The 27,008-nt window shown below is 63.5% G+C and overlaps 2 protein-coding genes across 2 annotated transcripts in view; one reads left to right on the top strand and one right to left on the bottom strand.

Moving 5' to 3' along the window:
- LOC119090872 (fasciclin-2-like) overlaps window positions 1–12,966 on the top strand; it is a 15,009-nt gene extending 2,043 nt beyond the window's left edge. The window contains exons 2-12 of the mRNA XM_037213608.1: window positions 583–760; window positions 1,171–1,473; window positions 1,912–2,234; window positions 3,439–3,536; window positions 3,925–4,064; window positions 5,471–5,657; window positions 7,979–8,075; window positions 9,144–9,168; window positions 9,741–9,919; window positions 10,632–10,697; window positions 11,915–12,966. Coding sequence (XP_037069503.1) covers window positions 583–760; window positions 1,171–1,473; window positions 1,912–2,234; window positions 3,439–3,536; window positions 3,925–4,064; window positions 5,471–5,657; window positions 7,979–8,075; window positions 9,144–9,168; window positions 9,741–9,919; window positions 10,632–10,697; window positions 11,915–11,981 — 1,663 coding nt within the window. The 3' untranslated portion in view covers window positions 11,982–12,966. The remainder of the gene's footprint in view (window positions 1–582; window positions 761–1,170; window positions 1,474–1,911; window positions 2,235–3,438; window positions 3,537–3,924; window positions 4,065–5,470; window positions 5,658–7,978; window positions 8,076–9,143; window positions 9,169–9,740; window positions 9,920–10,631; window positions 10,698–11,914) is intronic.
- A 76-nt stretch (window positions 12,967–13,042) lies between these two features.
- Window positions 13,043–16,090, bottom strand: LOC119090871 (BRCA1-associated RING domain protein 1). The gene is made up of 4 exons (XM_037213607.1): window positions 16,082–16,090; window positions 15,565–15,783; window positions 15,007–15,144; window positions 13,043–14,335 (listed from the first exon to the last, which is right to left on the bottom strand). Exons 1-4 carry the CDS (start codon window positions 16,088–16,090, stop codon window positions 14,018–14,020), a joined length of 684 nt encoding a protein of 227 aa, XP_037069502.1. The 3' UTR covers window positions 13,043–14,017.
- Window positions 16,091–27,008: the final 10,918 nt, after the last annotated feature.

Below are 27,008 nucleotides of genomic sequence, written 5' to 3'. Positions count from 1 at the left end.
CGATGCAGCGCCTGGCTTACGTCATTAGGAGCATACGCCCGTGTGTAATGTCATGTAGCCGGAACGGACGACAGCCAACATCAACAGCCATGAACAGAAACGGACGTCAAGGACTGCATGCTGTGCTTGTCGGCTGCTTCCGCCTGTGCATATCATTGATTGCTCCTGTCCACAAATCTCGATTTGTGATCTTCGATTACTGGGCGGACTGTGCCTCATTTGGCTATCTTGGGGATGTTTAAGCGTTAACCACTAGTGTCAGCTAGTTCGCCATGTCAGCGGCCTCTGTGTTGGCCGTTTCACCGACCGTCTCTGCGCGAGCTGGACCGCCGTGTCGCTGAGGTCTGTCCTGGTCGGCCCGCTCGTCAAGAACGTCTGTGTTGGTTGATTAGACGCATCACGAACCTTGTCGCCCGCGCAATTGCAGTCTGTTTTGGCCGGCTGGTCGCGCCATCAGCCATCTAGGTCTAGGTCTGACCCGCCATCCTTGTTGGTCACGTCTGGTCAGTTTGTTTTGGCTCGTGTGCCGCGTCTGTGACCCTCCGTCCTGGCCGTGTCAATGAGCTCTGCGGTCGGCTTCAGGTACGAGAACACGACGGTGAACGAGGGCGAGACAGCCACGCTGGAGTGTAAGGCCGGTGGCTCGCCGCTGCCCACCGTCGAGTTCCGCAAGGTCGGCAACGACGCCCGCTTCGAGCCGGGCACGTCGGCCGGCGACGACCGCATCCGCGTCACTGAGCGGGTCGAGGACGGCTTCAAGGTGAGGGCGACGTGACCGCGCCGCTCTCCCCCCCCCCCCCCCCCCTCCACCGCTGACTGTCGGTCTGACCTGACCCGACCCGCGCTGCTGTATAACCGGGCCTGGCATGTGCTACCGCGTGACGTGGTCTGACCCGGCCCGTGCTGCCGCATGACGTGGTCTGACCCGACCCGTGCTGCCGCCCGACGTGGTATGACCCGGCCCGTGCTGCCGCGTGACGTGGTCTGACTCGGCCCGTGCTGCCGCCCGACGTGGTCTGACCCGGCCCGTGCTGCCGCGTGACGTGGTCTGACCCGGCCCGTGCTGCCGCCTGACGTGGTATGACCAGGCCCGTGCTGCCGCGTAACACGGTCTGACCCGGTCCGTGCTGCCGCTTGACGTGGTCTGACCTGACCCGTGCCGTGCCGCAGTTCGGGACGCTCACCATCACCAATCTGAACCGGACGGACGACGGCCTGTACGAGTGCATCGCCTCCAACAAGGGCGGCTTCGAGCTCAAGAACGGCCACATCACCACCCAGTTCAAGCCATCGTTCGTCAACTCGCCGATCCGCGAGATCTACTCGTGGAACAACCACCCGGTGAACCTGACCTGTGTCGCTGAGTCCATCCCCAATGCCACCATCACGTGGGAGTTCAAGCGCCGGCTGCTGGAGCAGGACCTCGACAGCAACATCCAGCAGATCGGCAACGGCCCCACGTCCGTGCTGCGCGTACGTACGTGGTCGGGCCGGCCGAGGTGCGGCCGCTGCCGGTGGACGGGCCCCCCGCCGCGCCGGCATGCGCGCGCCGCTCACTGATCAGGACTGGCGGGCAACAAGTGTTTAAAAGGTGTCGACAAGTTGAATAAGTGAAAATAAGTGTGCCAAGTTCTGTCTGTGGTCTGAAAAACGTAAAACTAGATGTGGGAGAGGCTCGGTTTTATTTCTGTGGTTTAATCTCGGAGTGTTCTTGATCTGTTGAGGATATGCTGAGCAGTTACACTGTCGTGTGGTCTGCTGAGGCTAGAGGGACGCGACTGACAGTGTGACCAGTCTGTGGCCGATGCACCGCCCTGTGATCTGGCCGGCCAGCGGTCCGGCCGGCCGGCCGGCCCTGTGAATTGCACAACGACGTGACCTGACCCAATCTGACCTGACCCGATTCGACAGGTGATGCCCTCCGACCCCACGTACTTCGGCGTGTTCACGTGCAAGGCGTCCAACCTGCTGGGTCAGAGCATGCTCGACATCGAGCTGTTCGAGGCGACGGTACCGAGCATGCTGACGGACGTCAAGTTCGACGAGGTGACAGCCACCACGGTCACGTTCGAGATGAACGGCCCGGCCAGCGACGGCGGCCTGCCGCTGGTGGCCTACGCCGTGCAGTACAAGGTGGCCGGCGAGTCGTGGGACGCCAAGGAGGAGCAGCTGTGGCCGGTCGGGAGCAATTACGTGCTGGACAACCTCAGACCCGAGCAGGTGTTCGTCTTCAGGTGAGCCGCCGGTCAGTCGGCGGGGTCCGGTTGTGCCTCAGTGGGCAGGATTCACCGCTGTACTGGGCGCCACCTCTGTGTTGGTGACGTGGTGGGATCGCCTGGTCCTTGTATTGCTGGCTGTGCGGGATCGTTCGGACTCCCCAGGTGCGCTGTTTTACGGGCTCATCGCTCCAACCGATAGCTTTCTTGCTTCCTATCAGTAAGTTTATTGTTTGTTTTCGTTCATGGGCAGGCGGCCGGGCGTCGGCCCGCCTTCCAGCCGTGACTTGGCGCGAGCGTGGTCGGCGCGCGCGGTGTCGTGCCGCGCCGCGCCGCTGAGCCCGGACGCTCACCGCAGACGATGGGCGTCGTCTGTGGTGAGTCCCGGGCCCACCGGGTGGTGCATGTCCCCTGCGACGGCTCCTTCACCTCCTGCAGCGGGCCGGCCCATTAGCGCCGGCTCTCGACTGGAGAAGGGGCTAGGCTGCCCGATCGGTCAGGGTCCCCGGTCCGTCGGCCGACGGTGTTTCAGATCGTGCTCGCAGCGCAGCGCCCGGCTCCAGTTGTTCCGCGACTCCGTGTCGCCCATGACCCTGCCCAGTGTGTGTGCGCAGTAGTCTCATCCGCAGTAGCCAGTCTCATTTGCAGCTGTCTGGCCTGAGTGGTGCTGACTGGATCGGTTCTTCTCTGGCTGTGCTGTACGTGTGCCCCCTGACGCGTGGCTTCCGGCTGTTCTGTGCGTGTGCCATCTGACGCGAGGTACCTGGCTGCGCTTCAAGTGTGCCCCTGACGCGAGGTCTCCGGTTGTGCTGTACGTGTGCCCCTTGACGAGATATCTGGCTCTTTTGTACGTGTGCCCCCTGGCGTGAGGTCTCCGGCTCTTCTGTATGTGTGCCCCCTGACGGAGGTCTCCGGCTGGGCTGTAAGTGTGCCCCCTGATGGAGGTCTCCGGCTCTTCTGTACGTGTGCCCCCTGGCGTGAAGGTCTCCGGCTCTTCTGTATGTGTGCCCCCTGACGGAGGTCTCCGGCTGGGCTGTAAGTGTGCCCCCTGATGGAGGTCTCTGGCCGTGCTGTAAGTGTGCCCCCTGACGGAGGTCTCCGGCTGGGCTGTAAGTGTGCCCCCTGACGGAGGTCTCCGGCTGGGCTGTAAGTGTGCCCCCTGATGGAGGTCTCCGGCTGGACTGTACGTGTGTCCCCTGACGTGAGGTCGCCTGTGCGCCAGGTTTGCTGCCAAGAATGACGTCGGCCTCAGCGAATGGTCTGCAGAGCAGCAGATGATCATGCCCAAGAGAGACGTGCCCGAGGCGCCCATCATCATGCGTAAGCTGCTGCCGCACGCTGGCGCTGGTCATGGCGTGACGCACTCACCGTCGTGGCGAGTCAGCGACAGAAAGTTCATAAATGCTACCAATAAGAAGGCTGACCAAATCGTTCATGTGACTTTGTGGTGCGTATGCACTTTAGACGGTACACGTGCTGTGAATATTTGTCACCAAAAAGCACTGTCACAACCTCAGTCGAGGCAATCGTTGACCGACTTTTTTGCAAAATTTTATATTTTTGGTGTAGCTGGCCAGGCTTGACCCTTGTGGAAAGTCTACCGAAGCGAGCGAGCGCCGCTGCTGCTGCGATGAGTCGGTGGGCGGGCGCGCATGGCGACGTTGGCCGCCGGCGGGGACGGCGGGTCTGACCCGCACCTCCCGGCTAGTGCCCGACTCGACGGTCCGGCCCGAGGACGATGCCAACCTGGTGGTCAAGTCGGTGTTCTCCGACTCCTACACCGTGCAGTGGCAGGCGGGCGCCAACAACGGCGAGAAGATAGACAACTTCGAGATCTCCTATTACGAGGTGCGTCTCGGCGGCCGACCTGTGATGTGTTGAGCTGCTGTTTTTGACCGCACCGGACCGGGCTGGAACAGCGGGATCGACCTGACTGGCGAACTATGCGGACCGGCAGAGGGGAGCGAGTCGGCCTGGTCCGAGGCGGGGTGGAAGACCGGGCGAGAGGGAGGAGAGCGAGTCGGCCTGGTCCGAGGCGGGGTGGAAGACCGGGCGAGAGGGAGGGGAGCGAGTCAGCCTGGTCCGAGGCGGGGTGGAAGACCGAGCGAGAGGGAGGGGAGCGAGTCGGCCTGGTCCAAGGCGGGGTGGAAGACCGGGCGATGACTCCGTCCCGATATTTCCTACTTGAGTTGCACAAAAATTATTTTTGTTCCGTCTTTAATATTTCCGCGTATCTAATGTTGCGGAAAAACGCGGCAGGCTGTTTTGCATTCTCCAGACAGTACTGTGACGTAGCGATATCCCATAGTTGAGCTCTCCTGCCACGACGCAGCGATGTCCTTTCCTGATCACTCTCCCGCCGTCCTTTACCTAGAACTATCCGTTGCTCAATCTGCATTCAAAACTTATTTGTTGTGGCCTAGTGCTATGCAGCGCTGTGGCAAAGCACTTGACTGTTTTCCCAAACAGCCCCGCTCTATCCGCCGCCGTGATTTGGAAACTGCTTCCAAAATCGTTACGTGTGTCTGCTAGGAAGCAAAGTTTGCGCCAGGCTGCTTGGGCTGTTTGACTTTTGTAATCTGTGTCGTCTACAGGCGTGTAGTATGTACTTTCCTGCACCATTCCGGGCGACTGAGCGAACAGCTGCCCGGGTTTTCCAGCTAACGCCAGTGTTGTCGCGGGGTTTAGTCGCCGTGTCGGAAAAATGCAAACGGCAACTGATAACTGCAGAATATCACTCAGGAATCGTTACTGGGACGTTCGTCGGTTGATTGACTGATGGCTGATCAGGCTTTACAACATATCATATATGATATATGCAAAAGATTAGCATTGGCTGCGCAAAATAACATCACGCATTGTTTACCAAATAGATGATTTGACGCCAAAAAGATAGATATATAGTTTACCTAATAGATAGCCGTATATTTAAAACCGGCGCCGAACGAAAGAGTTTATAAGAAGCGCATTCTAGTTATACGTTAACGTCAACAATGGCTTTAGTTCGTGGTCAGGTTAAGTGTAAGTCAAGTCAGGACCCTGGAAATAATGTGGATTTGTCGGGATCAGCTCGGAGGTTGTCCAGAATCCCGTTTACCCCCGCCTAGGCGGTCGCGGATTGGCAACGTGCCATGCATCATCTTGCGCTACTCGCGCCTGGCTGAGAGCGGGCGGGGGAAGGGGCTGGTGTGCACCGCGGGTCACTGTTGGGTTCGAGCACCGAGTGGCGACGTGTTTGCTGTTGTGCCCGCCAGGTGGCCAGCACTGGCAACGGCTGGCGGTCGCTGTCGGACAAGCGGTCGTCGGTGGTCGACTTCCCGGGCACGCACACGTTCAAGGTGTCCAACCTGAAGGCGCAGACCCACTACCGCATCGAGCTGCGCGCCCACAACAAGATAGGCTTCGGAAACCCGGCCGAGCTGGTCGTCCTGACGGCGCCAGGTCAGTCTGGGGGCGCGGTGGAAGGCGACACAGAGCCCGGGTTGTCCTGCGCCTGGCGCTGGTGTCTGGTGGAGGAGGCCGGCCGGCTGAGACTGAGTCCGAGGCGGACACGACGGGTCGGGCTGAGGGAGGCTGGGTGGCCGGTCCCAGCCGGGGCAGGACGTGACGGGTCGGGCGGAGGGAGGCTGGGTGGCCGGTCCCAGCCCGGGCAGGACGTGACGGGTCGGGCGGAGGGAGGCTGGGTGGCCGGTCCCAGCCCGGGCAGGACGTGACGGGTCGGGCGGAGGGGGACCGGGCGGTTGGTCCCAGCCGGGGCAGGACGTGACGGGTCGGGCGGAGGGGGACCGGGCGGTTGGTCCCAGCCGGGGCAGGACGTGACGGGTCGGGCGGAGGGGGACCGGGCGGTTGGTCCCAGCCGGGGCAGGACGTGACGGGTCGGGCGGAGGGGGACCGGGCGGTTGGTGTCAGCCGGGGCAGGACGTGACGGGTCGGGCGGAGGGGGACCGGGCGGCTGGTCCCAGCCGGGGCAGGACGTGACGGGTCGGGCGGAGGGGGACCGGGCGGTTGGTCCCAGCCGGGGCAGGACGTGACGGGTCGGGCGGAGGGGGACCGGGCGGTTGGTCCCAGCCGGGGCAGGACGTGACGGGGGACGTGACGGGTCGGGCGGAGGGGGACCGGGCGGTTGGTCCCAGCCGGGGCAGGACATGACGGGGGACGTGACGGGTCGGGCGGAGGGGGACCGGGTGGTTGGTCCCAGCCGGGGCAGGACACGACACGTGCCCCGCCCGGTAGCGCGACCTCCAGTGGCCCCGACTCGGCCGCATCGCCGTCTGAACGGCTTGTCTCAATCTTCACAACATGACCAGGGACTGCACCCCTGCGGATGTCATGTTTAGTCGGGGTGTGCTGTGAAATCTCGCGGGCATTCGGTGACGAATCGCCGTCAAATTGGCTGAGCTCACATCAAGCCCTTGCCTCCTAGAGCTCCGGCGAATAGCGACCAATGATGTCCCGCTGACCGGTTGCAGCTCAGTGATGCTGACGATGCTGACGCCCTTGCGGTAGATAAGGCCCACCCGAGCGCTTTCGTGGGTAACGTTTGCCGTGGTGCTGCGGGACTCAGGCTCGGTTGGCCTGCCGGCTGCGAAAGGTCAGCTGATGGTCGTGCGCAACTAAATCGTGTCGTCTGGTGTTATCGCGGCGTGGTCATGTCCGCTATTGTGATGTCCCCGCTTACTGCTTCACTCTTTTCCATCGGCGAGAAGACCGTATGCCTGGTATAGCCCGGCATTCTTGGCTCCTCCATCACACCAGTCGCGCCTCATCACGTTGACTCTGGTCTCGTCTGGTCTCTTCCAAGTCTCGTTCCTGGTCTAGTTCCTGGCTTCCTTGGTCCTTGAACTCCTAGCCGGCCTGCGTGGTCCCGGGACTCCTGCCCGGTCTTCCTGGTGTCTGAACTCCGTGCTGGTTTCTGTTCGTCCCAAGATCCTCCAGGATTCCGTTTGAGGATCGATCCGTCCTCGATCCGCGCCTCGTGTCCAGGTCTCTCACTGCAGGAATTCGGTCCCCGGCTTCTCTGGCTCCTGGACATGGCCCTGGTCATCGTCCTGACTCCTTCCTCGTCCACTCCGATCTCGGGACTGGGCCCTGTCCGCCGCGGTCCTCGCCGCGCCCGTCCGCTGCGATCCTCGCCGCCCCTCGCCGCCCCCGTCCGCTGCGATCCCTGCCGCCCCTCGCCGCCCCCGTCCGCCGTGGTCCTCGCCGCCCCCGTCCGCCGTGGTCCTCGCCGCCCCCGTCCGCCGCGGTCCTCGCCGCCCCCGTCCGCCGCAGTCCTCGCCGCCCCTCGTCGCCCCCGTCTGCTGCGGTCCTCGCCGCCCCCGTCCGCCGTGGTCCTCGCCGCCCCCGTCCGCCGCGGTCCTCGCCGCCCCTCGCCGCCCCCGTCCGCTGCGGTCCTCGCCGCCCCCGTCCGCCGCAGTCCTCGCCGCCCCTCGCCGCTCCCGTCCGCTGCGGTCCTCGCCACCCCCGTCCGCCGCGGTCCTCGCCGCCCCGTTCGCCGCGGTCCTCGCCACCCCCGTCCGCCGCGGTCCTCGCCGCCCCCGTTCGCCGCGGTCCTCGCCGCCCCCGTCCGCCGCAGTCCTCGCCACCCCCGTCCGTCGCGGTCCTCGCCGCCCCCGTCCGCCGCGGTCCTCGCCGCCCCCGTTCGCCGCGGTCCTCGCCGCCCCCGGCCGCCCGCACTCGCTGAGGGATCCTCGCCGCTGCGGGGGCCGGCCCCAGCGGCCGTGTGAGGACCGTCGGCAGTGACGTCACGCGCCCGTTGACAGGTGCACCGAGCCCGGGCGGCGACCCGACGGGCGGCGTCAGCACTACGGTCGCCTCTCCCCTCGGTATCTCACTGCTTCTCCTGGCCGCCATTGGGCCGTGATGCGGCGCGCCCTGCGGCGGGCCGGGCCGGGCCGCGCCCGGCGCGCGGCCCGGCCGTGTGGACCGGTGTCGGTGTGGCCACGTAGACGCGCGCATGTCCGGGTGTTGCTTTATTTATGCGGGGCATGCTGGTTCGGGTGTGGCGCGCCCGAGACGAGTGGCGCGCGCCGCGCAGGCGCCACGCACGCGTGGGTGTTGGTGCACGCGGCGCGGACCAGGAGAGACAGCCGGCACCTGGACGCCGCCGCCGGCAGGTAGTCGCCGGACGGGGCGGCGCGCGAGCGTGGTCGGGTGTCGGTGGCCGCGCAAAGGGCCGCCGAGCCGCGGCGGCCGGCCGCTCCGGACCAACCACATTCCATGCCAAACCGAGTCAGTGTGGGTGAGAGCGTGCGTCAGTGGGGCGGCGCGGGATCTCTGAGGGCCGCGTCCGAGTGTGAGCGTGTCGGAGGCAGGCGCTGAGTGGCGGCGGCCGCCGGCCGGGCCGGGTCGGACGCCCTTCCCTGACCGGGCTGGGCCCTGGCGCCGCAGCGCGGCTGCGGGTCCGGCCCCAGCCCACCTGCTGCTGCTCACCCCACACCTCCCTCTTTCCGCCTAACGTCGACGTCTCCTGTCGCTTGCAGCTCTAACCCATACCGTCCTGTGTCCTGAGGCGGGCGTCGCCTCTCTCCGCTGTGGCTTCCGCTATCGCTACCGGTCGCCACTGAGCCCGGCGTCCGATCCGCTCCCGCCGGTGGTGGCCAGCCCGTCTGCCGTTGTGATGTCGCCGCGCCTGAGGTGCTGAACAATACACGTGTGCCGGCGCCGGCCGGGGCCTGGAGCCGTCTGTGGCGCACCGGCAGCTCAATGCCGGCCGTAGCGTGACCCTAACGCCCCGCCGCGCCGGCGTAACGACGCCGCCACGGCTGCGCAGGTAGTGCTAACGGTCGCCAACGGACGCAGGTAAATACGCATGGGTTCCACTAACGGGCCTTGCCGTGGGGCGTCCGGGTCCCTTTCTGTCTTGCTCGGTCAGTCAGGTATGCTCTTGCGAGCTGTCTGGTCCCCGCTCTGGCGGGTGGCCCGCAGCTGCGGGTCCAGCCTGTCACTCTCGGTTACGTCGCTCAGTGGGCGATGGGGTAATAACGACTCACCGTTCGTTTCGAAGTGTTTCGCTCTCGCTGCGCCTGGTGTGCCATTAGGATGTGTGTGTGGCTTCGTGTGACTGGTGACAGCAATTGCACCCAGTAACTGTTTGTGAAAGATTGCTTTGAAAATATCCGGCGAATTAACGCAGCGTCTGATTGCGAAAGACTCGTGTTTTTAGTTGTCAGTCTGCTGCGCTCCCACCGCTGGGTGTACGTTTCGTGCGTTATTCGAGTTCGGTGTCCATGACAACTTCTTTGGCTTGGCTGCACAGCGTTGCAGTCAGTAAGTCAACGTGTGTAGGGGGTAGGGGGGGGGGGGGAGGCGGGCGGGGAGGAGGCTGTGCCATCGCTATTTCGATTGGTTCAGGTTTTTTTAGTTACTGCGACCGGCTGCCGGTGTGTTTAGACTTCTGACGTGCTCTGCGGACGGCGTGTCCACACTGTTGACGTGCTGGGGTGACGCGAGTACGCAACTGCCTCAGGCGAAGCCGGGACGTCAGGCCGGCCGGCGGCGAGCGATAGCGGCGCCGAGCGGGAGGAGCCTCCGGCGCTGGCCTCGGCCGCCCTGGTCGGCGTGGTGGTGGGCGTGCTGCTGGTGCTGCTGCTGCTCATTGACCTCACCTGCTACGCCGTCAACAGCCGCGGCATCGTGTACGCGCTCTGCTCGCGGCGCCGCGGCAGGTCGGGCGCGGTCAAGCTGACCAACACGGCTGCCAGGTGAGCTGACGGCCGGGCCGCCGCCGCCGCCGCTGACGGACGGCAGCCGCGCCCGCCCAGCCGCGGTCCACACGACGGCCCGGCTTCTCTGCTCGGCTCCAAAGCCAATCGTTTCAGCGGGATGAATGCAGTCACGGTCTGACGAGCGTACTGGAACGGGAGGGTACGGGACGTGCTGTCTCGCTCGTGAGAGGTCGGGGCGTGCGGTTGCCGTCCTTGTCAGCTGAGTCAACTCTCCTTTAATATGAACCTTAGATCTCGAGCACGTATTCTCAGTAAATTATCGGGTCAATATTCGGTAAATGTGGCGGGACGCGAGCGACCAGTCCAGTGTCTGCTATTCAGCAGATCTAAGCCTGATGCTGTCAAGATTCCAATCCAACCCATTCGATGGTGACATGTTTGTAGCCAGCCAGTTTTCGGCATGTCTTTGGAGGTCCTTGCTTGGAGTTCTGAAGAAATTGCGAGCATTGTGATGGTGAGAGACTTTAACCCCCTGCTGCGTGCCAGCACTCGTCTCACGAATAGCTGCATGCGAAGCATGGTCTTTGCGGAATCGTTATCTCAACGAACACGGCGTGTCTACCAGAAAGTGTGCTGCTATCACGTCTCATCACCGGGCGGGTGTGGGATCGGCACAGGGCGTGCCGCATCGTGTTGGAATGTCCTCTGCTGCTGTTCACCAAGTTTATGTTTTAACACATTGTTTCAGCGAAAAGGAGCCACTGCAACACAGCAAAAACGGAAACGGGGCTGGCCACGGAGCAAGTGATGACAGGTACGCCGTAACTAGTTTGCAACTGCTACTCCATACTATGCACCTTATTCGTGCTTTGTTATATTGAGGCTGGAGTGCTTGTCATGCGATATGTTTTGCACGTCATGCAGATTTTCCCCTTTCCAAGGCTGGTGATCGACTCTTGTGATCAAAGCATTGCTTAAGCGCATGTTGTTTAGAGGTCCCTGGTCGCATCACCACGCCATGTGACAGGTGCCATCTCCCGAGACTGTCGCCCTGGTCACCAACGCATCGCAGCGATGCCGTTTCAGCTGGTTTTTGTCGCCAGAGGTTAACGCTCCGCCTGGCGTGGTGACACGACCGGCCCGCACACAGCCTAACCTGCCCGGCTGTTATTCAGGTGTTCCATGCGTGTCGTATCGTGGCTGTCCGCGTGCGCCGCGTAGCGGTCAGATGTGCGCCCCCGTACCTGCCGAGCCGCGGGACCGGCGGCAACCCCCTGCCGCGTGAATGGTCGCAGTCGCGGCGACGGGCCGACCTCACCTGTCTCGCGGGCAGCTGTCGCGACACCACCCCCGTACCTGCCGAGCCGCGGGACCGGCGGCAATCCCCTGCCGCGTGAATGGTCGCAGTCGCGGCGACGGGCCGACCTCACCTGTCTCGCGGGTAGCTGTCGCGACACCACCCCCGTACCTGCCGAGCCGCGGGACCGGCGGCAATCCCCTGCCGCGTGAATGGTCGCAGTCGCGGCGACGGGCCGACCCCACCTGTCTCGCGGGCAGCTGTCGCGATACCACGCCCAATGTGACCTATCGCATAACAACGTGGTAGGCCAGTGGCCTCGTCCAAGCCGGTAGTTTCATCATAGATACGTAATTAGAGTCGTCAGTCGTATGTGTGCGGCGCTTCTCTGACGTCAGGTGACCCCGTCACATGTGCGGCGCTCCTCTGACGTCAGGTGACCCCGTCACATGTGCGGCGCTCCTCTGACGTCAGGTGACCCCGTCACATGTGCGGCGCTCCTCTGACGTCAGGTGACCCCGTCACATGTGCGGCGCTCCTCTGACGTCAGGTGACCCCGTCACATGTGCGGCGCTTCTCTGACGTCAGGTGACCCCGTCACATGTGCGGCGCTCCTCTGACGTCAGGTGACCCCGTCACATGTGCGGCGCTCCTCTGACGTCAGGTGACCCCGTCGCGTGCGCGGCCTCCGCGGACGCGGGCGGCCCGACTGATAGAGACGCGGCTGCTTTCAGGGACGTCCCGGCCGTGGTTGTGCAGGGCGCGTCGCCGGCGGCCGCCTCCAATGACTCGGCCGTCTAGAGGATGGCCCGTGTTCTACAATGCGCCCGGGCCGGGTGGCACGCCCCCCCCCCCCCTCCCCCCGATGTTCGCGGGACGTGACGCGGCATCGCCGGCTGGCGAGTGGACCTGACTGGTCGGCGCGATGTGGTGGTGAGACTTGTCATTGACGTGCAGCCTGTCGCCTCCAGTTGCAGATCTCCAGTGATTATTTCCATGTCGACGCTGTCAGAAGAAGCCATTTCATTTTGATGTTTCTGTACTCGTGTGTTCCTTTCCGACAAGGCGTTTGTTGCTGCACCAGTTGTTCGCGGCGTCTAGTTTCGTCCGTCTAGTCGGTCGCCATGACAACACACTTGCGTCATGTTTGTACGTGTCCTGATTGTACTGCGTCGAACGTTGCTTGGTAAGCTGGGGCTGGTTTTTGTATCATATCGTAAGACCGTCTCGAAACCTGCAATCGTCTGGCAGGCGACCCAGGCTCGACCCGTAAGTCATACCTGTTCTGCAGGGCAGTGGGCTGGCCACTGAAATACACGTTTTCTGAACAGGGAGCGCTGCGCGGCGTCCTTTTGCGGACCAAAGCCCCCAGTAATAAACTGCAGCGCGTTGTTGGGCAGCGGCCACGCACGGCAGCGCCTGCTGACTTCGCGGAAGACCGCGCGGAGACCAGACAGGTCAAGCAGGCAGCCCGGCCGCGCCCCGCGCCCCTGAACCGTGCCCGGAGGCGGCGCGTGTCCGGCGCACGTGGAAGCCGCGCTCCCCAGGACGAGTGTGACAGGGGCGTGCGATCTGGAGGAGGTGGCGGACCCAGCCCGGGCCGGCGCGCGTGCCATGTACGCCGCCGACCATTTCCCGTTCAGAAGCGGTGCTTGCGGCAGGGCCGGCCGTCACCTCAGTGGCCTTCACCTCGGGTGGCCGGCGCGTGAACATCGCACGTCAACGACTCGCTGGTGTACGTTCTCGTGTGGGTCACGAACGTTCTCAATACTACAACTAATGTCGGGTCGTTGGTCGTCATCACTGTCTGGTCGTTGGCCAAACGTGTGCAACTATTGGCCCACCTGTATTTCATATACTATAGAAACAAACACACGCGCCACGGCGGGACGGAGCCTGGAGGCCGAGTGTGCAGGTGCGGCAGCTGGCCGGCGCCGCGCCCGGGGCCGGGGCGGCACTGCCACCCAGCTCTGCGGAACACGGTCCCGAGCGTGGTCCGGCAGGATCAGGCCGGACGCGACGTCAGAGATGCGGAGAAGCGCACCGGATACCGCGGCGCCGTGCGTCCCACGCCAGCGGAAAGGAAACGAAGTACAAACGGTTGCTGACAGAGGAATTACCATGCCACTATCAACGAGAACCGATCAGACGCCACGCCAGTCCACTTCGCAGCGGGCCGCCACCTGGCGCATATGTGAGGCCCCTGTATAATCTCTTCGCGTAAGTTGTGGGTCCATATCGTCGATAACCACTGGCTGCCATCAGAACTCTGGCGCTACGTATTATTTCCTCATAATTGTGAAAATAAACCGTGGTGAAGGCAACCTCATGGCATTGCACCACGTCACGCCCTGCCTTATAACGTCAAACCTGCAAAACGAAAAGCGTTTCAGCGGATGACTCCAGAAAGTGGAGACGAGCACTTGGGGTGACACACATGCGAAAATCACCATCAGCGGCCAACAGTGACCCACCTTGCTGACCTACTGTGTGCAGTTAGCTTACACGCACTGATGTCCGGACGGCCCCTGCACACAGGCAGCCAAGTGGTCCTCCAATGATCGCCAGCGGCAGCGAGGCCGCAATGCAGCCGTACACGCTACCCACCCACGGGGCCGCGCTCTTCAGTAAGAGGCGGCGTCAGCTGAGCCCTCCACGTGGTCCCGGCGTGGCACTGTCCTGGGCGCGACGCCGGCCTTGCTCGACGACCCCAGGCCCCTGGCGAGCGGCGTACTAAGCCGTCCAGCTGGGCGTGTGACCGGCCCGGCCCTGGACAGGTCGGGCCGCGCCGGGCCGCCGCCGCCGCCGTCGCCCTCGAGCGGCCGCACCAGCGCCGCCTACAGGCCCATCGAGTCGAAGTACTCGGTCTCCTGCGTCTCGGCCTGACAGAGCGGCTCGGGCACGCCGGCGCGGCGCAGCTCGTCGACGGTGGCGCCGCACAGCGTATTGTCCAGCAAGCTCCAGAGCCGCTGCGTGGCCACGCAGTCGATGAGCCACTCGTAGGACACGCTGGGCACGCCGTGGCGGCGGCGCCAGCCGGCGAAGTCGTGCTCGCACTCCTCCTGGGCCACCAGCAGGCGCACGCGGCGGGCAGGCGCCGCCGACAGCTCCTCCGGGCTCGCCGCCACCGCCCCACCTGACTGTCTGATCAGGTCCTGAGGGCGGGACGGAACGGGTCACGCCGTGCTGGGGCAGGTCACACGGCACCACAGCCGGCGACATGGTGCCAGACCAGGCTGGTCACACGACACCAGGGCTGACAGGGCGTCAGAACAGGCAGGTTACACGGCCCAGAGCCGCTGATATGGCCCCAGAGCTGGCAGGTCACGCGATACCAGAGCCGATGACATGGCACCAGAACAGGCAGGTCACAGGGCACCAGAGGCGGTGACATGCTGCCAGAGCAGGCAGGTCGCACGGCACCAGAGCCGATGCCATGGCGCCAGAACAGGCAGGTCACATGGCACCAGAGCCGGTGACATGGCGCCAGGGCACGCAGGTCACACGGCATCAGAGCCGGCGACGTGGCGCCAGGGCACGCAGGGCACACGGCACCAGAGCCGGCGACGTCGCGCCAGGGCACGTAGGGCACACGGCACCAGAGCCAGTGACGCGGCGCCAGGGCACGTAGGGCACATGGCACCAGAGCCGGTGACGTGGCGCCAGGGCAGGCAGGTCACACGGCATTAGAGCCGGTGGCACGGCGCCAGAACAGGCTGCTGGCTACACCATGGCGCGCCACCGAATCGCCGACCCCATCCGTGCTTTGACACACGCTCGCCGTGCGAGCGGCCCGGGGGTGCCAAACGCGGCACGGTGCGCTCACCTCCAGCTGCTGCAGCGTCACGTCACGGAAAGGTTCGACGCAGCAGAAGGCGAAGTCGGCGAACAGTGCGCCGCCGGTCTGGCGCGCGCGGCGCGGGCCTGGCTCGCCGGTCGCTGCGTCGATCGCCTCGTACGTCTCCTGTTAGTCGCGGCGAGAGGAGGGGATCAGGACAGGACAGGACGGTCAGGCTCACACTACGTGACATATGACCCTTACATGTAATTCTAGTCAAACATGTTTGCAACAAATTTTTTTCATCACCACTCAGTGGGCTCATTCTTCCGAATAGTCCACTCATCGCGCGTCCGATATCGCTGGGTGATTCTGGACCACATTGTGAGTGATTGCTGGATGACACCCCACTTGTCTCAACGCAACTAGCAGTAATGAAAGGCGAAGTGTTGCAAAAATGTCCATACGTCAAATTGCGTTCCATCTCTGGACTTTCAGCTACCCAGCCGGCCTCACCTCGGGCAGCAGGGCAGCAGACTTGACTGCCCAGCCAGCCTCACCTCGGGCAACAAGGCACCAGACTGTCGGCTACCCAGCCAGCCTCACCTCGGGCAGCAGGGCGCCGGCCGCCAGACTGTCGGCTACCCAGCCGGACGAGACGAGCCAGGCGCGCGCCGCCACGCCTTGTAAGAACTTGAGCGTGCGGCCGGCCTCCCGTTGGTCGCCGGTGCGCACCACCACGTGCGTGACGTCGGGCTGCCACTGGCGCAGGAAGCGGCCGCCGTGCGCCGCAGCCAGCTGCTGCGCCGCCTCCTGCTCCGTCCGCTTCAGACCCGACACCACGATCACGGGCGGCGGCGGCGGCGGCGGCGGCGGCCGGGCGGCGCTGGAGCTGCGGCGGGTACGGGCCGGCCGCCAGTCACGCACACACGGCAGCGGCCAACAGCAGTCGCCGATGCCCCACGGGGACCACGGGCCCTTTCATCAAGTGGCATTTCATTTCAGTGGCATTTCATCGCGATTTACTTTCAGCGATGATGTTGATTGAGCCCGTTGACAACTGTGACCATTATCACATCCAGCGCATCAACCTGTGCACATTCCACCTCACGTAAATGCTAACTGCCGGCATAGCACTACTACCCGATGTTGACCACTCGTGTACAGAGACAGAAAACAGCGAGCTCCTAAGCGCGGATCATCAGACGCCTCGAGTAAAAAAAGGCAGGACCGATGCCAGTTCGCTGAGGAGTATCATCGGGCGTCGGGACAGACGACGCACACATTTTAACCGAGCGCGAGGCAGCTCACTGGTCATACGGGCCGGGCACTGCCAGCGGTCGACGTAAGGGTCACCTGCGCCCGGTGCCGGGTCGGCGAGGCCAGCTCACCTGCGGCGTCCGGCGGTCGGAGCGCTCGGCTCTTCCATGGGCCGGCTGGCGCAGAACATGTCCTCCGACTCCGCCTCAGACAGCTCCTGATCGGCGGCCCGGGACGGCTCCTGATCGGAGGCGCGAGATGCCTCCTGATTGTCTGTCCGAGATGCCGCCTGGTTGGCTGCGCCACCGCCGGCGCCTGCCACTGGGTCTGAGGGTCGTGGCTGTGAAGCAGACGGTACACTAAATACCTGACAACATCTACTGGCCACGCCACAGAGAAAGGACGATCGCGCCCAAGTACCCCCCCCCTCCCTCCCCAACCGCACCCACAACTGAACGTCCACAATGTGAGACTTATGATCAATCTTTCATGCGAATGCTTAAGGGATTAATGCGAGATGCAATGCACGGCGGTATACGCTCCGGCGTGCACCACAGGAGGCATACGCTGTCCGACACGGCGACTTCGCCCGTCGCCGTCGCCCCTCGCCCGCCATCCGTCGCCGTCGCTCGTCGCTCGTCGCCCGTCGCCCGTCGCCCGTCGCCCGTCGTCCGTCGTCCGTCGTCCGTCGCCCGCCGCCCGTCGCCCGTCGCCCGTCGCCCGTCGCCCGTCGCCGTCGCCTGTCGCCCGTCGTCCAGTCATCCGGCGCATGCGAGGCCTCACCTCTGCGCTGCGGCTCGGCTCCCGCGCCGACTGGCTCGGCTCTGCAGCCACGCACAGGCTCGAGTCGTTGAAGAAGTCGGCCGGGATGAGCATGTCCTGACTGCTGGGGCTGTCCGGAGCAGCAGCAGCGTCGGCGGTGGCGTCGGCTGGAGGCGGCAGCGAGACGCGCCGGCGCGGCGGCGGTCCTGCCGGCCGCAGCGGGGTGTCCGCGGCCGGGTCGGAGCCGGCGGAGCTGGCGCCGCGGCGCTGGCCGCCCGGCGTCACCAGCACTGTGTCCAGCTGGCCGAGCGGGCGCCGCTCGCCGCTGCAGCTGAGGATCTCGGCCAGGTCTGAGTCGGGCGAGCCTGCGGCCGGTGCTGTGAGGTCGCGGTCGATCCGGTCGGAGCAGGGGCCGCCCCAGCCGCCGGCCGAGCGGCGCGCCACCGGCTCCTCCCGGGCAGAGCCAGCGCTCATGGCCACCTCAGCAGCACTATCGTTCATACGTTCGTCTGGAAGCCCTCTGGCAGCGGGCTCCACCGACATCTCGCCCAAGGAGTCGTCCATGGGTATCTCGCATTTGGGCTCGCCCACCAGTCCGTCTTCGGTTTTCTCCATCGGCATCACGCTGATAGGCTTTTCAGTGACGCCATTGTCACTGTCTTCCAGGCCCATCTCGCTGACAGACCGTTCACCGCCGCTGGTCTTCACTGGTGCCTCGCCGACGCCCTCGTTCGGGGACGGCAACCGAGGCTTGCTCGTCGACTCCTCTGCCAGCGCGTCGTCCGCGGCCTCCCCCTGCATTTCTCGGATGAACTCGTCCACGGGCAGCGCGGCCAGTCGCTCCATCTCGCGGCGGTCATCGCTATCGCTGTCGAACTCGGCCGGCTCGGCGGGCATTGGCTCGCACCGCTCGTCGTCGTCTGAGATGCGCGCGGCGCGGCGACCTGGACGGCGGCACAGCGGCGAGTCCTGGGACGCGCCGGAACCGGAGCCGGCCGCGTCGTCATCGTCGGCGGCGGCGGCGGCGGAGGCGAGCCGCCCGCCCCCAGAGCTGGCCCGGCCAGACGACGTGGTCACGTCCATACGACGTCGCTTGCAGCCGACGCGAGCGGGCAGGGACCGGGGGCTGGGTCGTTTCTGAGATGTCTCGTCACTGATGGCAGCGGGTCGAGGCCCTGGGCTGGGTCGCTTTGGTGACCGTTCGCCACCGACAGATGCGGACTGGACCCGGGGGCTGGACCGCTTTGGTGACGGCTCGCCACAGACGGGTGCGGACGGGACCCGGGGGCTGGACTGCTTTGATGACGGCTCGCCACCGACGGGTGCGGACTGGACCCGGGGGCTGGACCGCTTTGATGACGGCTCGCCACCGACGGGTGCGGACTGGACCCGGGGGCTGGACCGCTTTCGTGACGGCTCGCCGCCGACGGGCACGGACTGGACCCGGGGGCTGGACCGCTTTGTGACGGCTCGCCACAGACTGCGGACGGACCCGGGCTGGACTGCTTTGATGACGGCTCGCCACCGACGGGTGCGGACTGGACCCGGGGGCTGGACCGCTTTCGTGACGGCTCGCCGCCGACGGGCACGGACTGGACCCGGGGGCTGGACCGCTTTGGTGACGGCTCGCCACCGACGGAAGCGGACAGGGGTCGGGAACTGGGCAGCTTCTCGAACGTTCCGTCACAGCCAGGAGCGCGCCGAGACCCGGAACTGGAATGCTTCGGTGACGTCTTGTCCTCGTCGCTGCCGCCGGCTGACAGGTGGCTGCTGGGGGCGGGGTAATCAGCCGGGCAGTCGGCGAGGTACTGATCCACCTCCTCGGTGCTGACGTCGCACAAGGCAGGCGGCGGAGACGGCGCCGCCTCAGCCGCCATTTCGCGCGCCACCTGCTCAAACTGCGTAACCGGCATGGGCGGCACCTCCTCGCTGTCGGTCGGCGTCGAGACATCGGCGGCCGGCGCCGGGTCCAGCCGCATCAGCGCCGACAGTCCCAGGCCGCCGCCGCCGCCGGCCGGCGAGGCTACCACCGAGGACTGAGAGGGCGCCACGGCGTCGGAGGGGTCGCCGCCGGCCGGAGGACGGCTCTCCTCTGACCGGCGGGCGGGCAGAGAGCGGCCGCCGACGGCTTCCGGTGAGCTCCGGCCGGCCTGGACGGCATCCGAGCGGTGCGTCCCGGCCGCCGCCGCCACCGCCCGGCCCGCTGACGCGCTGAAGACGGACGGAGCAGCGGAACCGGCCGGCGGCGAGGCGGCGGCCGTGGCCGGTTCAGGCGGCTGCAGGACAGCAGACTTCCGTGGGGCGCCGCCGCTCGAGCTGCGGCAAACGGCGCCAGGTGTGGTACAGAACGGTCTCGTCGAACGCCAGCGGCGCTCACGGTCAGAGCTGACCGTAACTAGTCAGCAGTGAGCAATCTTTCCAGTTTCGCTGTCGAGAGTTACTCGGAACACTACCATGAGCCCTTTGTGCTTGATAGCCGCACTTCCGGCAGGCAGGTAATCGCTAGCGTCCTTATCAAAACAGCTGTGAACACGCCGGTGACGACCAGCGCCGGCGCCAGCACCGGCAGCTGCCGACAGACGTGCCGCGCCGGGCGAGCGGTCCCACCAGCAGCCGACACTGACCTGTGCAGCGGCGGTGTCGAGCCGGCCGAGTGGCGGCGGCTCCGGCCGAGCTCGGCCGTCAGACGTGTCACCAGTCTGGTGAGCCGGCGCTGGCCGGCCAGCAGGCGCAGCAGCAGCCGCCGGTCGGCGGCGGTGCGGCGCCGGCGGCGGCGGCCGGCCGGCAGCCGCGGGCTGTGAAGACCGGCCGGACCGGCCGGCACGTGGAGCTGGAACAGGCAGCGGCGCCCGCTAGTTGGAGTCCAACGGCGGGCACAAGCTGCACCAACCTGTTCCCGTGTAACATTCGCATTCCCTATCGCACTCATACCATATCAACTATTACCTTTCGGAATCAACGGCAAAGTACAAGAGATCCACGATTTTCCTTCTTCAGGAATAAAAGCCCGGCGGTCACGCCACTCTGCTCGGAGCGGTGCACCTGTCACGCCCAGCGTCCGGTCGCATGAGGTGGTTACCTGCTGACTGGGGTCTGCGGCGGCCCCTGGCGTCCGGGCGCCGATGACCGGCCGGCCAGAGCTGCATCTGGAGAGTCGAGAAGAGCCGCTGCTGCTGCTGCTGCGGCGCTGGGCGGCACCTGAGCCGGCCGGCAGCCGCGCCCTCTCCACCACGAAATCTTCCGAGTCAGTCAGCACGGCGCGGGCTTGAGCCGAGGCCGGAGCTGGGGCTGGAACTGGGGCTGTGGCTGGGGCCAGGACTGGTGCCGGAGCTTGGGCCGGAGCTTGGGCCGGAGCCAGGGCTGGAGCCGTGGTATGTGCTCCACCCGCCTCTCCGTCGTCGGGCCGAGCTGGCTGGCTGACGGACGGCTCTGGCTCGGTCGCTGGGATGACCGACTCGCTGGCCGGCGTGAGCGACTCACCGGCCGGGCCTGTCGAGACCTCGCCGCCCCCGGCTGCCGTCAGCGGCGGCGGCGGCAGCGAGCGGCGCCACTCCTCCGTCTCCGGTACAGGGGCAGCGGTCGGCCCCGGCCCGGCCGGCTGCGTCTCCAGAGCCAGCAGCTCCCCCTCGAGCCGACTCAGCTCGCGGTGGTAGCGGCTGACGCGGGCACCGGTGCGCTCGCGCTGGCTGGCCGTGAAGCCCTCGGACGCCGGCTCGTCACCGCTGGACGCCGTCTCGGCCTCGTCGATGCGTCCGGTGGGCGACGGGGGCACGTCGCCGAGGTCGGCCGGCGGAGGCGCGGCGCCAGCCTCCTTTACGGGCGTACGCCGGCCCCCGCGCACCGATAGCTGACCCTTCAGGCCAAACGATGTCTTGAGGCGGGGCAGGCGGGACCAGCCGGGCGAGCGGAGCATGGCCGGTAGCAGACCGGCGGCCGACAGACGGCGCGGGCTCAACTCCGGCTCCTCCTCCTCCCCCTCCTCATGCACAGGCACGTGTGGCCGCTCTGGCGGCGGAGACCCCGGCGACCGCCGCTCCTTCTCCAGCCGTGTTGTTCGGTCATCACGATAGGGGACCTGCTCTTCCTCGCCAGCCGGCCCGACACTGGGACCGGCCGTTCCCCCGGGCACCTTGCACGACTGCTCCGCCGGTGCTGTGTCCCGGTCGCAGGAGGCCGCTTCCGTCGCTGTTTGCTCCGCCTCCCGGTCGGAGCGCGGGATCTCCCTGACGTCAACGGACTCGTTGAAGGTGACAGAGCGGGGCGTGGAGTCGGCGCGCCGCTCTCCGTCCATCAGACGGCAGCTCCTCTGACGCGTCATCGCCGCCGCCGCCCCAGCCCGCGGCGTCACCTGCTCCTCTCCGGCCGCCTCGTCGAACAGCTGATTGATGGCGCGCACCTCTTGGCTGGCGGTGCCCAGCTCGGCACGCGCCAGCAGCAGCTTGGGCGTGACGGGCGCCGGCGGCCGCGCGGGGCCGCCGCCGGCGCGCGCACGCCGCGTCCGTTTGCTCGCCGGCGGCTCGTATTCGGCGCTGGCGACACTGGCGCCGCTCTCCTGGCTCAGCTGGCGGAGCTCGTGTACGGCGCGGCGCGCGGCCTCCCCTGCCCGGCGTGGCGGCGCGCGCCGCTCACTGGCGGCCGGCTTCGGTGCCAGGTCATCAAAGAGTGTCGACGGAGCGGAGGCACCCGCATCGTCAGAGGCCGCGGCAGCTCGCTTCTTACGGGCTGCGGAGCTCTTGGGCTTGGCGTTCTTGCCGGCGCGCGGCTTTTTCTTCTTCTTCGGCGGCGTGCGCTGGCTGCTGATGAACTGGTAGGGATCTTCCTCTTCAGGCGCCTCGCTGGACTGAGTCTGAGTGCGTGGCTGTTCCGGCGTCTCCCCGGCCGGCGAGGTCCGCGTCTTGAAGAAGCGCTTGGCCACCGTCCCAGCCGGCGTCGAGTCCTCCTCATTGCGTTTGACGCGCACCGACTCGGCGTCATTGACGCTCTCTTCCACCACCCGGCGGTCGCCGTCGGCGCCTGCTCCCACCGTCCTGTTCTCCTTGTCGTCGTCGTCGGCAGCGGTATCCAGCGAGGCCACGCCCAGCCGCCGCTTCTCGTCTTCGAGCCGGCGTGCCAGCTGGCCGCCGTCCGCCGTCAGCAGGCGGTCCACTAGCGCCACGCCCGGGCTCTCGCAGGCTGTGATACCGAAGCCGGCGGCCTGGGCGTCACCCAGCCACTGCCGGACGCGCGTGCGGCCGCTGACACGTCGCTCGGCGTCGGCCAGCGGCAGCGGCGGCGGCGGCGGTACCAGCGCCTCGCCCACCCGCTCGCCGTCGAACTCCAGCACCTGGCTGGCTGAGAGCAGCTCCAGGTCGTCGTCGCCGGCGCGGCCGTAGTCGCGACGTGGCGGCGAGCGGCGCCTGCCGCGGCCGCGCGCCCCTCCCGTCGCCACCCGCACTGTCGACACACGCAGAGGGGAGGGGGCACTCAGAGGGTGAGCTGACGGGGACAGCCGCCGGCCCCGGGCCGCACCCGTCGGCCCTTAGCTGACGTCACGCCTGTCACAGCCGGCGGACAGCACGCCATGGTCGGGGTTCTCGGACGTCGCTGATACCAACAGCGGTCACCGGACGGCCAAGGTCGTCGACGGCAGTGCGATTCCTTCATTCTAAAATGCGTCAGCGAAGCAGCCGGACGCATAGGCCAGCGTAACAAGCGTTGAAATGCAAGAAGGATGCCACAGCAGAGCCCGTTATGGAGCCAATGCGACGACAGCCGGGTCAGCCAACAGATGTGAACGGGCCTTTATAGCACATCTTATCACATCGAGCTATTAACCGAAATATGCTGTTGATCGAGATAAAAACATTGTTTTTGTTGAATACATACAGCGCAAAATCCAGATGCGGTCATGAACAAGCAGAACGAGCGAACTACTCAGGGACGGATATAACATGAATAATTCCTTCATTGTATTCAATAACAATTTGATAAGGAGTAGAAAATAAAGTAGACAACCAGTGCAGGAGACATTTTGCATGACTATATGTCGACTAATTCCCTTAATTGGAATTTGTCACACTCAGGAACGGAATATCATGTATATAGTGTGGAAGCTTTGGTTAGCCAGACCCGATGCACCTACCATTTTTGCTGGGTCGCCTCTTGGCCGTCGAAGTTGCCCGGTCGTTTTGCGGTTCTGCGGACACCGCCTCCGTAGCCTCAATGCTCTGCCTTGGCCGATACTTGGACGGCGATACTGCACACAGATTGGGATAACCAGTTGAGACATATGTGCATACCTAAAGCGACAACGCCCATCACCATGTCTTGAATGCACCTGGCTGAATCCTCAGACTCAGCCAAACACCATTGGGGCAATAGTGTCAGCGGGTGATCTAAATGGAAATCACGCCCAAAATACTTGTATGCTTGCTCACCTGAGATTTTTGTCCAAATCTTAACTTGACATTGCATTGCTTATTAGAGGGATTGGACCAACCCAAATAGTTTTTATAGGACGAGCAAAAAACTTGGATTGGCAAAAGTAGCCTTTCAACCGCAAAGAACTGGGATATTGTCTGTTCTGCGTTTGCTCCTTGGCCGTGGAATAATGGACTAAGCAGCTAACATGACGCAAGTACTATTACCGCAAAAACATCACATAAGGCCCATGTTAAGATCAAACATTTACGGAACTTTCAGTATGGAAAAACGTAAGTCATCGGTAAAGGGGGGTGAATGCACCGGGGATGCAGCTCACATATTTCGATTTATGAGAGCACAGACTTCTTGGCAGGCCCGATCCCCGTCATCTTTGACCATCCCAAAGGGCAACAGCACTTATAGACACTCGAACAAAATGTAACTAGAAAGTGCCTCAGCGGATGTTTTGGGTGCTGGAAGTCCCACTGCTGAATATCACCAAATTTGAGCACATCGACACAGATCGGTTAAGCAGTCATTCCTTAAGGCACACTGCACAAGAACACACAACGCCACAAGTGGAACTAGCAGCGGCAGTTTCCGACCGGGAACTGGACGCGTGTTAGCACAACTCAGCACCGCACTGCTCAGTTGGCGGTGGTGGAAAACAATCGCAAGGAGAGCAAACACAGACAAACATCACAATTCTCTTCCCATGTCATGTCATGTCATTGGGGCTTTACGACGCACTCAACTACTGAGGCTATATGGCGTCGCCTGCCTCTCACCGCAGGGAGTCGAACCCCGTACCTCTGGTTTTCCACACGCGCAATGGTTAACGCAGATGCATTAACCACTGCACTACTGGCACCCCATCATTCTCTTCCCAGACAAATTTGCCGCCCAAAGGCAAAAAGGCCTACGAGCCACTGCCTTGCATAGCACTTGGGCTTTTTTGCCTTTGGATGGCAGCAATGTCGACGACATGAAGCGCCTGTCGCTCGGCCTGACCTTCCCACGCTCACCGTTAAACCCGCAGTCCTCCTGTACGGCGGCCACCAGGCGGCGTATGGCGGCCGCCAGCGCGGCCGCCCGGCGGTCGGCCGTGAAGCTGCGCCGCGTCAGCCGCTCCTTACACAGCGGACACGGCGCCGGCTTCCTGGTCAGCTGGTGCAGGCAGTCGGTGCAGAAGGTGTGCCCACACTTGGTTTGAGCTGGATTGTGGAGCAGGTCCAAGCTGTGGGACAGGAGCTCAGTTAGCTGCCTGAGCCTCGGGATAATCGTACGGCAGCGAGAGCATCCACTGTTGTGCGTGTCGTGTCAGGAGCTAAATAGGTGCTGCTGGCAGTCTGAAGAACACAAATATTTTCTGAAGCATTATGTACGAGCATTACGTTGTGGCCGAGTGGTTGGAACCTTTGCCTCCCATGTGGGGGACCGGGGTTTAAATTATCATTGCCACATCTCCGAGTCCCTCACTGCGGTCTCTTTGAAGCAGGGAGGGGAGCGCTTCCTGCTCCGACTTCGCGAAGACGAAGTTTGTCTTCAATGGTTTTGTATTCGACCTCGGCTTTGAGCCGTTTTCCCAGCCTGGCTTCAGATTTTACTTTGGGTTTGTGTGGCGCGCGGCGCACCCGTCGGCCGCCGGCCACACGCTGCTTATTCCAATGTGCGAGTACGGTTTTTGTTTGTTACGATTGGCCCGGGCGTTCGTTCCGGACATGTGCGCCACGACGATCAATAGGGAGCGGCCCATTACAAACACCGACCTCGTCGGAGTGCAGGCACGTATCAAACAGAGCACGGAGTACGGTCAGAGTCGGCTATCGGAGGGACACCGAGACTGATATGCTGATCGGAGACCGTATCGGCCTGGCGCGCCGGCGGTTACGTACTCGCACATTATTTCCGATCAGCTGCATGTCACGCGCTCCGCTCGCGCTTGCACCGCGTCATAGTAATTGGCATATCTAATATACAAATGCGTCGCTTGTGTGTGTCGTTCAATGGCGTACTGGGCTGGTGCTGCTTCACGCGCTTCAATGAACAGTCTGTAGGAAAATATCAGATCAAGGATTAATGCATTGAGGTATGAATTTTGCGCCATAAGACAGGACGTGTCATGGTTAGGTCCAGGCCTTTGACATTCATATCTCTATCCTGCAAAGTTCACATATTGTGTACAGCTTGGGGCGACTGTGAATTTTCCACGAGTGCAATCGAAGGACTTCTGTTACGAAGGGCTACATCCGTCACAGATGCTTTACGTTGTGGCTTCTCGCAAGGAGCGATGGAAAAAGTCCTACGTGGTACGTGGGCAGTCGTTTACCCGTGGGTTGAAAGGTCCCACTCCCTACAGACATTTGGAAGTCGGCTCTTGGTCGGTCTCCCCGCGACTCACAGATGAGGTGGGACGCGTTTTTGCAGGCCGCTGACCGCTAGTGAGGGTGGCAGTAGTACGTGTAGGGTACAGTTGATGGATTCGCGACTCGCAGAAGGTGGGACTCGCTTTTCAGGTTCCTTCTTGCGATGCCCAGAAGGTGAAAGTCGGAAAAGGGTGTTGAGCTATCGGAAAAGCTAGTCCATTTTTGGCGATCGTGGCTGGACATGCAGCCACGGAAGGGAGTTTGCTAAGATGACCATGAGTAACTGACCATCAGCAGCGACAGCGAATTCGGTCACAGAAGGTACCCCCGTTAGAATCATACCAGCGAATCCAGAAGGCAAGGTTCGCACATATCAGCCGATCAGGGATTCCGGTGACCAAATATTAAGAGCCAATGAGGGATTCCGGCTTGCCGATGACGGATTCTGGCGACTAGGATATTGAGCCGACGAGGGATTTTGGCATTATTCACTGACGATGGATGGTGGGGGCTGTGTGGTGATGCCGCGGTGAGTCTGACACCAGGTGGCTACTATTTGCTGAGGCTAAATTCCAAGGTATACGTGGTGTATGGCTGTACGGTTCCGCCCATAACTGAAGGGACCTGATCGTTGCACATAACCTGCAGACTGTGTGTGGCGACAATATGAGCCTCCCTTTGATATGCCTGGTGACAAACATGCATGAGAAGCCAAGAGTGTAGGAATATCAGTAGCGGAATCCCAGTAAAGTGACGTTTGCTACCCATGTTAGGACGAAAGAATCTGTTTCGTAAGGGACCATGCGATGTCGGTGAGCTCATGTTTTCGCCACCATTTGCAGCCATCCCCACTAGTCGGTTTACGCCTGGGAATTGTCTCGATGATAATTACCTCCGAATCGATACAGTGGGCCAGTTAGCCAAAAGCCGCCACGAACAATAACGATGGAAGGGATAGGTAAGGTATATCTCCAAGGAGCACTGAAATGTAGAATGAGACTTACAGGAAACCAGTTTCAATTAGCAAAATGGTAGGATTAGAATTATGAAGAGGCAGACGCTATTTAGTCAAAGAGTAGTGAATCACTGGAATGGACTGCTAAACGAACTTGTAGGAAGTCCCTCCCAAGCAACATTTCAAAATCTTTGAAGAAGTTCTATGGGTCTAAGGATCTCATTTATAGCTAAACGCAGGCAGGTCAAGTGGTCAGATTAGTTCAAGGATGGGTGAGGAACCTAGGGAAGGCCAACTCTGATGGG

Source organism: Pollicipes pollicipes, unplaced genomic scaffold (genome assembly GCF_011947565.3).
Source record: "Pollicipes pollicipes isolate AB1234 unplaced genomic scaffold, Ppol_2.1 Scaffold_3168;HRSCAF=3711_pilon_pilon_pilon, whole genome shotgun sequence".
NCBI lineage: Eukaryota > Metazoa > Arthropoda > Thecostraca > Pollicipedomorpha > Pollicipedidae > Pollicipes > Pollicipes pollicipes.
The sequence above is the reverse complement of the archived record's forward strand: the minus strand, read 5'-3'. Positions and strand labels throughout refer to the sequence as shown.

Coding starts and splice junctions, on each gene's coding strand:
- LOC119090871 (XM_037213607.1), bottom strand. Junction 15,145..15,564: donor CCGGCGCCCTGCTGCCCGAG/GTGAGGCTGGCT, acceptor CGCGACTAACAG/GAGACGTACGAGGCGATCGA. Junction 14,336..15,006: donor TGACGCTGCAGCAGCTGGAG/GTGAGCGCACCG, acceptor TCCCGCCCTCAG/GACCTGATCAGACAGTCAGG.